General features: G+C 35.1%; 3 protein-coding genes across 8 annotated transcripts in view; 2 read left to right on the top strand and 1 right to left on the bottom strand.

Annotated features, from left to right (window-relative positions):
- The first annotated feature begins 183 nt into the window (after nucleotides 1–183).
- Nucleotides 184–2,535, top strand: LOC109066264 (HIG1 domain family member 2A-like). The gene is made up of 2 exons (XM_019083266.2): nucleotides 184–411; nucleotides 1,639–2,535. The coding sequence occupies exons 1-2, from the start codon at nucleotides 228–230 to the stop codon at nucleotides 1,803–1,805; spliced, it is 351 nt and encodes a 116-aa protein (XP_018938811.1). The 5' UTR covers nucleotides 184–227; the 3' UTR covers nucleotides 1,806–2,535.
- A 591-nt stretch (nucleotides 2,536–3,126) lies between these two features.
- LOC109101632 (clathrin light chain B-like) lies at nucleotides 3,127–9,311 on the bottom strand. Of its 3 annotated transcripts, XM_042738122.1 has the most exons (8): nucleotides 9,201–9,311; nucleotides 8,852–9,092; nucleotides 7,266–7,315; nucleotides 7,019–7,136; nucleotides 6,259–6,370; nucleotides 5,260–5,313; nucleotides 4,089–4,383; nucleotides 3,127–3,887 (listed from the first exon to the last, which is right to left on the bottom strand). In XM_042738122.1, exons 2-7 carry the CDS (start codon nucleotides 9,030–9,032, stop codon nucleotides 4,212–4,214), a joined length of 687 nt encoding a protein of 228 aa, XP_042594056.1. In that variant the 5' UTR covers nucleotides 9,033–9,092; nucleotides 9,201–9,311; the 3' UTR covers nucleotides 3,127–3,887; nucleotides 4,089–4,211. The 3 variants fall into 3 exon arrangements, with proteins under 3 accessions (XP_042594056.1, XP_042594055.1, XP_042594057.1); XM_042738121.1 differs by having other exon boundaries at nucleotides 8,852–9,268; XM_042738123.1 differs by lacking the exon at nucleotides 5,260–5,313 and having other exon boundaries at nucleotides 8,852–9,265.
- Nucleotides 9,312–11,011: 1,700 nt separating this feature from the next.
- The window catches only part of pdlim7 (PDZ and LIM domain 7), a 37,258-nt gene continuing 35,239 nt past the window's right edge, over nucleotides 11,012–13,030 (top strand). For 2 of the 4 annotated variants that reach the window (XM_042738120.1, XM_042738118.1), the window contains exon 1: nucleotides 11,012–11,170. In XM_042738120.1, coding sequence (XP_042594054.1) covers nucleotides 11,150–11,170 — 21 coding nt within the window. In that variant the 5' untranslated portion in view covers nucleotides 11,012–11,149. Of the gene's footprint in view, nucleotides 11,171–11,869; nucleotides 12,668–13,030 lie in introns of those variants that run through there. The other 2 variants (XM_042738116.1, XM_042738117.1) reach the window with 2 other exon arrangements.

Here is a 13,030-nt window from a genome sequence, read left to right as displayed (position 1 = left end):
AAGTGCAGCTAGTAACCACAATTGATTAGATAGATTATGTATATGTTATACAATCGTATTGCAGGTAAAACACATTAATTATTGTGTTATTAGAAAAAATATATATATTACAAGAAAGCGTGTAAAATTAAAACATATAAAGACCAGTTATGTCATGTGATGTCCAGCTGGCGGAAATGCCCTGTTCTCTCTTCTTATTCCACTTCCTGTTAGCTGAAGTTCTAAGCATGGCAACTGCAACGACCCCGGTTGGCCAAGATCAACCGACCACAGCAGATCCTCCACCAGTCGTGTTTGATTTGTCTCAGCCTCCGGTGATCGAGGGCTTTGCCCCGCTGCCCAGAGCGAAGGAGGAGAATTTTAAAGACAAATTCATCAGGAAGACCAAAGAGAACCCATTCGTCCCTATAGGTGAGTTACATAAAACAGTAAACTGTGAAATGCGCAAGCTGCAAAACATAATTATATGCAGCTTCATATGATTTTGGTTGCCAACAATTAAACCTCGTTAAAGATAAAATGCAGAGAGTTTTGAAAAGACTTAATATAAAAATACACAAAAACAGCTACAGTGTTTTTCAGAGGAACGGTGATTCAAAACGAACGCGTTGTTGGTGTTTAAGCTGAATGTTTAAGACCGTACAAAGTAGAACGCGTTCTCTGTTATTTGTCACTTTTGACAAGTTTGTTACAACAACAAAACAACAATAACAATTGTTGTTATTATTTTGTTATAGTTGCTTTCTTGATGGTAGGTAGTTAAAAAAAAAAAAACTTTCTAGTATTAACAATTACTGTTGGAACCATATTTTGTCAAACATATACTACTGTTAAAACACTTGGGGCTGGTAAGATTTATTAGATTTGTTTCAATGTTTATTAAAGTCTCTTATGCTCACAAAGGCTACATTTGTTTGATCAAAATATAGTACAAATAAAAATATAATAATACTATTATAATTTTAAAAACCATGTTCTATTTTAATATATTTCAGAATATAATTTATTCCTGTGATGACAAAACTGAATTTTCAGCAATCCTACTGTCACAATATTTCAAAAACCATTGTAATATGCTGATTTGGTGCTTGGTGCTTAATGTATTTTTATTGTCAAATATAATAGTGCTGCTTTTTATTATTAATTTTATTTTTTTGTTTTTTGGTGATTTATATGATTGTATTTGGAAATACTTTTTTTTTTTTTTAGTTAAACTGTCACTTCTGGTCAGTTTAATGCACCATTTAATAAAATGTATTACTGATCACAAACTTTTAAATGGTAGTGTGTTGTTTGGGTGGTAAGTGACATTAAATCACATTCTTTCCTTTGCTTCCGTTGGTCACTGGCTGAGTGAATTTGTAAGAATCACTGAGAATCCCAAGGGCACAGTAGAGTTTCCACTGAACACATCCTCCTCTCCAGATGTGAGGTTTGAATGTGACTTACACAGCTGTCCAGCTGGGCTTTACTCAACCAGTGAAAACAGAAAAGAAAGACATTTGCGCCAGAAGAAATAAAACTACATCGTAATATGTTAACATCTTTCAGAGAAAAATAATAAATGTGTATCTATGGTATATGCATAAGTCTTGTTGTATGTAATATAAGATTTTTTTTGGTGGTCTTCCTTCTCAGGTTGTTTGGGAACAGCAGGAGCATTGATCTATGGCCTCAGCGCCTTCAGACGGGGCAAAACTCGACAGTCACAGCTGCTAATGAGAGCCCGTATCTTTGCTCAAGGCTTCACTGTCGTTGCTATTATAGTGGGTGTAGCCACCACAGCACTGAAGCCCAAGCAGTGAGGACGAGACCGCAGATCCTGTTTGACCACACTGACAAGCGCCTTATACAGTCCATGGGTGGAATGTGATGTCAATATGGAATGTACTGAGCATTAAATGCCAATTGTTAGCATTTTTATTTTCTTTAGATAAAGGCCCAGTGTAAGAACTCGTATTATAGATTGACTGTTTGCAGATGGCACTATTTGCAGACTTTATCAATATGCCACACATGTAAGGGAAAAAAAATCTGTCATCATTTACTCACTCTCAAGTTGTGCCAAACCTGTACAAGTTAAGCACAAAAGATCATATTTTGGAGAATGTTTGTAACCAAACAGTTAATGATTGACGTTGAAAAGTCAGTGGCTACCGTCAAATGCTTGGTTACACACTTTCTTCAAAATAACAGCTTTTATGCTTAACAGAAGAAAGGAACTCATACAAGTTTGGCACAACTTGAGGCTGAGTAAATTATTATTTTAATTTTTGGGTGAACTACCCACTATTTAATTTAAAGAGTCACAAAATTGTCTGGTCACAGGCGTAGTACCCGTTTTTCCATGTTGATGACCATTGCTTGAAACATTACATTGCTTTTTTTTCTTAATTTTCTGTATATATTTAGATGGACTACTAAAGGTGCTGCGTATTGTATGCAAAAAAAAAAAAAAAGGAATTCTTGATATTAACTTAAATCTCCAAATGTTAGTTTCATTTTGAAAGTCACAATAAATATTGTCTGAATGCGTATGTTTTTAAATGAATTCGTTTTATTTAACGTGTTATTGAATACAGAATAATTATTGCATGGTCTGGAGTCCAACATTTTGGAGTCTGGGTAAGGGCTAAGAGATCTAAAAAACGGGGACTGAGAAATCCAACCAATTTTAAATTACAAATGAATTTTCACTAGATTGCTAAATTAGAACCCGACGTTACAGATGATTTCTTTGGTTATTAACCATCATTTGTTGTAATATGCCTCAAAAGTTATCTTAAAATTGAAAAGTAAAGTTAAATTTTTTTTTAGATAGAAGGAATGCTTATTTATTTAATTAATCTGTATGTTGTATGTATGTGTGATTAAGTAACAAGTAGTATTACAAATTCAAAATCTGGTCTTTAAAAAGCGGTATTGTTCTAATTCCAGCATGTTTATGTAAAAATACATCTACCTGCATTATCTTATTGTGCTACGCTTTATTTCTAGTGGTTTTGGTAGATTTGAATGATGAAGGCCTACAGACAGACAGTAAGTCTCACAGTGAGAAAAGGTTTAGGCACATGATTAATTGCTGTAGACTGAGGCCACAATTACAAACTGTACACTAGAAAAGCACACGGTTCAAACTTCTTATTATTAGTTCCTTATGTATATAGTAACATAACAGAAAACATTAACCACTATGGAAACACAGGCATGTGCTTAATGTGCCATTAAGGATTTCCGTGGAGTGGTATATTAGCAGGTTAAATCTGAGTATTTCTCCTTCATCTGTAAAAGATTTCTTCTATTTTAAGTATAATAGAAGCTTTAATGGGCAACATGCACATTGAATTAAAACTGCACTCTTAGCTAATAACTATTTAAATATTGAAAAGTGGTAATGTGTAAACGATAATAAAACGAGAACCTTAGCAAGCTCAGAAATGTAACGTCCCTCTTGGCAGTGAACAGAAATACACAAATGCAGATAATGCCAAACCCAGATACTGATTACAACTTAGGAAAACAAATAAATTGGTTAAAAAACAAATACTATATAGGGTGAGAGATGGTAACTAAACTGTGTTCACGTGTGGAATGTAACCAAACACTTCCATTTCCTGTGTAACAAGGCAATAAAGACCAGTGGTTCCAGTGAATTAATGCTGTCTGCTCTGCAAATGTCGTGACAATCACAAAAATAACTTGCAAGCTAACCAAAATACTTTTGGCTACATCTGCCGTCTTTCATGTAGCTTGGGATTAAGGGAAAAACTTGACTTGTTTTCAATGGATCGAGGCACACTTACAATATGTTCTTTAACATATGGAACTGCCAAAGTCTTTGCAAAACACCAGGGTACATAAATAGGAATTTTAAATACAGTAAAGCAGGGGTGCTCAACCCTGCTCCTGGCGATCGACTGTCCTGCATTGTTTAGCTTCAACCCTAATCAAACACACCTGCCTTTAATTTTTAAGTGAGCCTGAAGACCTTAATTAGTTGCTTCAGGTGTGTTTGATTAGGGTTGGAGCTGAACTTTGTAGGACAGTCGATCGCCAGGAGCAGGGTTGGCCACCCCTGCAGTAAAGCATACACATTCAATGACCCTTTTTAAAAACATGAAAGCTTAAATCTGTTAAAGTGTTCAGCCTCATTAAAATAAAGTGCAAGAGGGATCAGAAAGAAAGCCTAGGAAATACCAGAGGGAGTTACATTAGCGAACCAGAGGCATCTGTTTTAGAGAAATAAGAACGGAACGCATCCGAGAGACGTCTTTAGTCTGACGGCTGGTTTTGGGGTTAAAGTCACATAGACGGGCCACTTTCTCCCATTCTGTTCCAGGACTGTCATCGTCGCACTCCTTGAGGAAGGCCTCCTCTGACACTCTACATGGACAGATAGGAGAGAATCATGAGAAGCAGCACTTCACAGATGTCACTTGTCATCATCTGAGACATCAAATGAAATTAGAGATCGACCAGCATTATTTTCTGTCCTAACCAGGTCTAAACAAACTGATTGACAATCACAGCCTATCAGAAGTCATTTGATATTAATAGTTCATCTTTTTGGGTCAGCTTTTTCTGTTAAGAAAGAATGAAAGGTGGAAGTTACAAACCTGTTAATAAGAAATTAAGTATGAACATCATTAAAAATGTGATCATTGGTCTATGTCTGCGTGAAATTAGAAATAAAGCATGTATGTAATTACACTAATTACACCGTTCAAAACTTTGGGGTCAGTGAGATTTTTTTTTTAAATATTGATACTTTTATTCAGCAAGGATTCACTAAATTGATCAAAAGTCACAGAAAGACATTTATAATGCTACAAAAGATTTATATTTTAAATAAATGCTGTTCTTTTGAACGTTCTACTCATCAAAAGAATCATTTCTAAAAGAAAAATTAAGCAACAACTTTTTAACATTGATAATAATGACAAATGTCTCTGGAGCACCAAATCAGCGTATAAGAATGATTTCTGAAGGATCATGTGACATTGAAGACTGAAATAATGGCTGAAGAAAATTCAGCTTTAAAATATTTTCAAATAGAAAACAGCTCTTTTAATTTTTAATAATATTTCACAGTGTTTTTACTTTATTTTTTAATGAAATAAATGCAGCCTTGGTTAGCACGGGAAACTTTTTCATTTAAAAAATCTTACTGACCTCAAACGTTTGAATGGTTGTTTATGTGATGCAAGCAAGAAACTGAGTGCAATTATGTGCAATTTCACTGATTTGCTTTAAACATACACAAAGCCTATGGCATCAGAGTTGGGTTGTTTGTAGAAAGCCTTATCAGCGATCCTAATGCACAAACAGGCAGGACAGTAGAAGAGGAAAAGAAAAGAAGAGAAAAATGGGAGCCGCAGAGTGAAAGAGAGAGGGACACATAAGAAGAAAGTCAGTATCACACAAACTGCACATGAAAAGAAGTGTTAAAGTACATCAAATACTTTTTCATGACACCAAGAAGACTGAAGATACAACACCATATGCTGTCAATTACCAAAGAAAATCAATTTGATCATCCCCTCAGTACAAATTCTAAGTGCATTACTGTAAATACGATTTTGTTTCTGGGGAGTAAGTCTACCATTTTTAAGAGCTTAACCTGCATTGAACCAGGAACATTCCTTATGTTAGTAAGTTTTTGTTTCTGAGGAGTAAGTCTACCTTACACACATTCACACACACACACACACACACACACACACACACACACACACACACACCCACACAACACTGTAACGTGAATAAAAGGGATGGTACACCCAATAAAAAATTATAACTATTTGCAATATGACAAGTCAAAGTCCATGTGATTTCTATCAAGAATTAAAAGCATACAGACAGCATTAGGACTAGTCTTCTCTGAGCACATGAAAAACTACAGTAAAAAAACAATCAGACAGACAATTAGATATCATCATGCAAGTGTCTGTTGAGACGTGTAAGAGGTGGCTGGCATAAGTATCTCAGCAGTTAGACTCATAATGGATTAATTACATTTACTTATGAGAAAGATGGGACCTCATCTAAAACATATTAGAAGTACAAAAACAATTTCAGAAAACAAATATCTTAAAATCAGCTAAAATTATAGTAATGACAATAGTAAGCCTGTATTTTAGAGTTTGCCAAACCATTTCATTAGAAGTTCTGGACTGGTGGTTCACAACTGTCTGCATCCTAATTTTCACTAACAAATACATACAGCTCAATGAAGCCTGGATGTTAGAGTGAAAATACCTGTTGTTGGCTTTATTCTTCTCCATCTGTTCATTCTGGTGTACATGCCAGTCCTCTAGTTCCTTCCGGGCCTTTTCCCTCCACACAGCCTCAGCTGCTTTAGAGGCTGCATCTGCACATCATAAAACAGAGAAAGTTCACAACCAACATACAGATTTAAAGTAATAAACAATAAGCAAGCAAGCTAAAGGTATCCTCATATTTGACACCACAACTCGTTTATCTTTTTTCATTTATGTCTTTAAAATTAATATTTCTATCATAAATCAGCTATTTGAATAAAGGTTTTTAAACTGTTTTTCCATTGAAGTATTCTTTTTCTCATTTCTAACTTTTTGGTTATGTATTGCTAGCAAAATGATATGTACTGAATGATGTCCATTACGTGGCTGTAGTATAACTTCAAGTGACTGTTTTCGATTACTGCTGCCACTGTAGAAGGACCATATTCATTCGCCCATGATCCAAGTGATCTAAACACCATAATAAGGGACTAGCCTTTTGTGAGTTTTTTTTGAATAACCTGGATAATTTTAAACATATTTGCCAAAAGCACTATTAATTGACTGGTTTTAAATGGAAAAAAAGGGTGATTTTTAAATTAGATAAAGTTTAAACCAACTTTTAAGAGCCAAGGCTTTCACCTGAGAAATTTCTCCCATCTAAAATTATGAAACTATCCAGTTTGTAACACGCAGACACAAAAAGCACAATTTCCTATTGAAGGTTATTCATAATTATAAAGGAAATAATTCAGTACCTAATTCCTCCAGCCGAGCCTTTTGTTCCTCCCTCCATTTTCGCAGGCTCTCAGGTTCTTGTCTCTGCATGTCGACTTGGGCAATGGCTGAGTAGCTGTCAGCTGTGCCGTTGGTGTCCTAATGTTACACACAATGTAACGTTAACAGCGTCTGTTCCTGGCACAATTGCCAATTGTGTTGTAGTACATAAAAACGAACAAGAACATTTAATACGACAAAATTAGTTGTTTTTCTAACCACACTCACCTGAAACAAATCTCCGTTTACAGCAGTGGCTGGTTCGTCTCCAAAATCACCTGCACTCAAATAGCAGAAACAATATGAGTTTAAACACTCGTTAGGCAACAGTTTCTATGCTACGTTGACTATAGAAACATTACAAGCATCACTGGAATGCAGCACACCTTGTCGGACTGTTAGTACGTAAAGACCTCTCTCACAATTTCTGGATCTAGTCAGCAGGTGGGCTGGTGTGTTCACTTTCAAAGCAGTTTAGTTCAGAAACCTTGATTGTCTCTACTCTTTTGTCATACACAAATAGCCTTTACTAGTGCGCTTTTCAATTTGCTTGCTTGTCTTGATTTGGTGGTATTAGATTGAAATTCACTTAACAACAATAAACTATCCAAATCAGAGTCTTCATGGTTGTTGTCAATCATGATTAAACTCTTTCCACGACTGTCAGCTTATGGATCATTTTGATGATGATGATGATGATGATGAGTGTAGGTCACTTACCACACAATTCATATTAGAGCATCTTTGCTATATTGTTATTATAATAATGAGAAAGTAATAACGATTAGTATTAACAAATAACAAATACAGTTGTTATTATTTTGTAAACTTGTAATTGTGGTTGTTTTTGTTTTAAGTCATTGAATTAATGTGCACTATTCTTTATTAAAAAGTACTGTGGCAGTACTATTGTACTTCCATATAATATAATATAATATAATATAATATAATATAATATAATATAATATAATATAATATAATATAATATGTGACACAGGACCACAAAACCAGCCATAAGGGTCAGTTTTTTTAATCAATGATTATACATCACCTGAAAGCTGAATAAATAAGATTTCCATTGATGTATGGGTTCTAAGGATATGATTATATTTTGCTGAGATACAACTATTTGAAAATCTGGAATCTGAGGGTTAAAAAAAAAATCAAAATATTGATAAAAACACCTTTAAAGTTGTCCTAGAAAGTTGTCCATAGTACTAATCAAAAATTAAATTATGATACATTTACTGTAGGAAATTTACAAAATATCTTCATGGAACATGATCTTTACTTAATATCCTAATGAATTTTGGCATAAAAGAAAAATCGATAATTGTGATCCATACAATGTATTGTTGGCTATTGCTACAAATATCCATACTACTTATGACTTTACTTACTACTTATGGTTTTGTGGACCATGGTCACATATAATATAATATAATATAATATAATATAATATAATATAATATAATGTTTTGTACATGTATCATGGGATTCTTAAAAGTACTTCATGGTACAGTAAGTTCAATACTGCCACATTACTTTTCGTAAGAAATTGTCAAAAACCATGGTACCTTTTTTGGCAAGTGATTTTGATTTATGGCACTCATTTAGTACCATATTCGTATGGTATTTACATAGTAGTCTATTACTGGTACGTATATGTAAGAAGGTTACTGTAGTAAGATTTTGCGTTACGTTTACACTAATAAACTTGAATAATCGTATAACAGTATAATAAAAAACGTATAATAATATTAATAGTAGTAGTAACGATGAAGTGCAAGCCAACAGGCCGGCGACACATTCACCTCCGAACGCCGTGTAGGTGTTCGCGGACGGAGGTACGCCGTCCTCCAGCGCACCGAACCCGGCGCTGTCGTTCTCGATCACCGCGATCTCGTTCTCCTGCTGGGCCAGAAACGCCGCGGCCGGATCTTCTTCTGCATGAACTCCGTTGTCGGAGGCCGAAAAGCCAAAATCGTCAGCCATGTTTAACAAAGTAACACCGGCTTCCGTAAAGCAGTACTAAATCCCTCCAGCTGTTGGGTTCTTTAAGCAAGTTAGGAGTGTTTTGAGGAAAAATAAACTTACATTAGTTGTTAAAGGTCAAAAATAGACAGATTTGTGCGTTGTAAAAGTATATAAAATACTTGTTACTTTTTTATGGCAGCAGGTTGGCCATGAGTTGAATGACACGCAGCTCTTGTTGGGAGTGCTGGGAAAATTTCAGTAACAATAATGTTGAGCGCACAGTAGATTTGTGGTGTTTTGTCTCCATCTACTGGAGTCAGTACGTAATTCACACTTCAACCCTGCATCAAGGTGTTTGATATAATGCCATAGTTCATACTGTGATGTGATGATTTTTCATCTTTAAAAGTGTTTATGGAAGCTACTGGTTATAAAAATAATATTTAAGCATATTTGGAAAACACTGCTAAATTGCAATGCTGAGCTGAGTTGTACAATTGGATGACTGTTATAGTTTTATTTATGCTTTCTTACTGAGACATTCTTAAGGAGCATGAGATTTGAATGTATTTATGTCAGAGTGGTTCTCTGATACTAGCTAAAGTTTTATGATCCTGAGATCTTCCTACACCCCAGTGATCTCTAAAGTACCTGAAAATACAGTAAAGTGCAATTGCACTGACCTTTTCCCAAAACTCATTTGAAATAGTGTGGCCAAAATGATTAGAACGCTAGTATTTTCACCAGATAAAAATGGTTTTAAGTCAGTTATTTTTATTGTTTGCTGTAGTGTGTAAGTAAATCAGTTTGCATTTACAAACATTTCTTTTGCCATTAATTGTAATAATCCAGTGAGATTTTTGTTTGCACAAGGAGTCTAACAACAGCCAGTACTCCACACAGAGATCTGATCTCGTCATCATCGTCTGTCTGGAATGACACGAAGAAACAGAACAAACTGAGACAGACTCAGTCCAGAAGAACTGTGGAAACATCTCCAAAATGCTTCAAGAAACCTACCTGCAAAGCTACAGTACTGAAAAAGTTTTAGGTACTTGTGTAAAAATGCTGTAAAATGAGTATGCTGTGAAAAATAATGTCATAAATAGATTTTCTTTATCAGTTAACTTCTATTAACTAAATTAAATCAACATTTGGTGTGACCATCCTTTGCTTTTAAAGCAGCTTTTGCCCCAGGTGCACGTGCGCATAGTTTTTCAAGTAGCTTTGCAGGGAGGTCTCTTGAAGCATCTTGGAGACGTTGCCAGAGTTCTTCTGGATTTAGACTGTCTCAGCTTGTTCTGTTACTTCATATATATATATATATATATATATATATATATATATATATATATATATATATATATATATATATATATATATATATATATATATATATATATATAATTAGTTTGGTTATGTAATTATGAGGTTCTTTATGTGGATCGGAAAAATACAAATGTCATCATGTCATGAGTTTTTTTTTCCTTCTTCCTCCATATTAATCATGTTTGTGCATTAAAATCTGGTCAAAGCCAAGCCAAAATGATGAACAAATATTAATTGGATTAATTGTAATTTAGAATCAATCCTGAAGGATGAACAAAGAATCTTTAAATAATAATATAATAAAAAACTTTTGAAATTTAGTAAAAAACTATTGAACATTAACAAATGAAATTAAACAAAGAATTATTATTGGTAGAAACAAATAAATAAATAGAAATAAAAATTTCACTAAAAATAGGCTACATAGCCTATGTGATATAAATGATTGTTTAAAAAAAAAAAAAAAAAAAAAAAAAAAAAAAAACCTTACCTGTGACTGTAATAACAAAACATGAGTAGTACTTGCCGTAGGGCAATAGACTCTCATTCAGTTTATAATTGAATACTAACTCAAACACATCATAAAACATATGTGAGACGAGTCTGGCCTCGGGGGCGCGCCCACCGAGCCCGTGCGTCAGGCCTCCACGTGACGCATGACGTATAATCAAGAGTCGTACTAAAAGAAAATCCAACAGGGAAAACCTGCGGCTTTTGTGCGCGACCTGACGCTTAAGTCCAGAAAGTTGTAAAGTTTACTTGATCTCTTTATAACAGCCCATCAGATCAGAAGACAGGAGGCTGCGATGTCTGCCGATCAGAAAGAGGTAAATGCTCTGCTTCCTAGCTTCTTTTTGGATGTAACGTTACCGGTGTCGGGTTTTAAAAAAGTGTATCACGTTTCTAGGTTACAAAGACTCTCATATGAGAAGTTCTGCAGGAAGTTATAACCGGTTCTGATGACAATCTTCTGCATCAGTTTGAGCTGTGTGTATTTGATTCATGATGTAATTGAGATTGCTATAATGTGGGTTTGTGAAATAACGTAGCATGTTTAATTCATTTGAATGCATTGGCTACTTTTTTTTTTCTAACAGGCAATTAGTAATACATTAGTTTACATTTTAACATGGTTTTGCATCTAATATGGATTCTCTTTTAATGAGCTAAATATTGTTTATGTAGGAAATTGTATTTAAAAAAAAATCCTTTATTTGTAAGTCATGATTACAGAGTTAAATCCAAGTTTATTGCAGTTTGTGTATCCTATTCAGTTCGTTTCACTGATCAAAGGCCTTGACATTTGTCTTATTTCCTCTTATTGAAGAAAAAAGTTAAATTACACACATTATTGTAGTTTATGTATAGTTCGTAGGTCAATACTTAGTTGCATGAAGTTTGCAAAGTACCTGATTTATTGTTGCACTCACATAACCCCATATACAGGAATGAGTTCAGACTACTTGAACACTTGACTGTTTTGTGCATAATTATGTGCTTTTCAGCTTTATCGGTTCTTAAGCATAACATTCTAATTCACCTTAGGGGATGAAATGTCAGACTTATGAATCAATGTTATTTTGAATGTAATTTTTTATCACAAAGGACTGTATAAAATTGGAGGTAGTTTGAGGAAAATTGAAATGCACCAGAAAAGAGACCTTTGAGAAAGTACAGTGCCCTCTCAATTACAGTTTCACCACAGGGTACGACAACAGCAGCCGTTTTGTGCTCTCAAATTGTATTCAATATGACAAAACCTGCTTTGGGTGGTACGGTTTTGCCATTTAAAACATATGTTATTCACGCAGTGCGAAAAGACGATTCACAATGTGTAAATTCTTCTCAATTGCAGTTTTACCACAGGGGAAAACAGTGCCGTTGCACTCTCAAATTGCTGTCATATATCCCGCAACCATGAAACATATTTTATCCGCATTGAGAGGAATGTTCATTTGACTTCCCACCCATTCAACCTGCCGTCTGATGTCTTTTCTAGTAGTTTATGGGTTTAAATGTTCCATCTAGAGCCAGAGAATCTAAGGTAGTAGATGTTTTCTCTTCCTTCACTCCCTCCCTCTCTTTCTCGCTCTCTCTTCCCCCTCTCCGTGACTCGTGGGTGTTGGGCTGAAATAGTTTGGTGTAGTTTTACATTCCTTATATAGCCTGTGGAGTAAGAGAGACGTGGAGCGAACCCATGTCACAAAGAAGGAGGGGAGGGAGTTGAGCTTTGCCAGTGGTGAGAAAGTCAGGCTGTCTTGCAGTGCCAGATTTCCACTTGGTTTTCTGGAGGTTTGGGTGACAAGTTTGGCCACTGGCATAAGGTATGTGTGCGGCATGCCACACTGTAGCAGGTAAACTCCGCGTGGGATAAGATAAGCCTCTGGAGTTTGGAGACCATAAGTCACAGGGAGGGGGAAAATGTCATGATTTGGGGGTCTCAGCTTGTCCATGGCTTTCTGTTTTATGTCATGTTACTATTTGCTCTTGTACCAACCTGTAACATAATCAATATAGTGATGCAATGATGTGCTGGAGGTGCCAGCGGTGGATTATGTTAATGACTCATTAATGCATTAGTTATTAAATTAATCTTCTGTCATCACACACGCAAATGCTTTATTCAAACAGCCTTTGATTGCTAATAATTTATATTGAGCTTTAAAAATGTTCTGGGTTGGATTAAT

This window comes from Cyprinus carpio, chromosome B14, assembly GCF_018340385.1.
Source record: "Cyprinus carpio isolate SPL01 chromosome B14, ASM1834038v1, whole genome shotgun sequence".
NCBI classification, from domain to species: Eukaryota; Metazoa; Chordata; class Actinopteri; order Cypriniformes; family Cyprinidae; genus Cyprinus; species Cyprinus carpio.
The sequence above is the reverse complement of the archived record's forward strand: the minus strand, read 5'-3'. Positions and strand labels throughout refer to the sequence as shown.

What these genes read in the sequence shown, in the direction of transcription:
- LOC109066264 (XM_019083266.2), top strand. Translation starts at nt 228, where the DNA reads ATGGCAACTGCAACGACCCCGGTTGGCCAAGATCAACCGACCACAGCA. An exon ending in GAACCCATTCGTCCCTATAG is followed by an intron (nt 412 to 1,638) that starts GTGAGTTACATA and finishes CTTCCTTCTCAG; the next exon opens with GTTGTTTGGGAACAGCAGGA.
- LOC109101632 (XM_042738122.1), bottom strand. Translation starts at nt 9,032, where the DNA reads ATGGCTGACGATTTTGGCTTTTCGGCCTCCGACAACGGAGTTCATGCA. An exon ending in GGCTCGGCTGGAGGAATTAG is followed by an intron (nt 6,371 to 7,018) that starts GTACTGAATTAT and finishes TATGATGTGCAG; the next exon opens with ATGCAGCCTCTAAAGCAGCT. An exon ending in TCTGATGCCATAGGCTTTGT is followed by an intron (nt 4,384 to 5,259) that starts GTATGTTTAAAG and finishes CTGTCCATGTAG; the next exon opens with AGTGTCAGAGGAGGCCTTCC.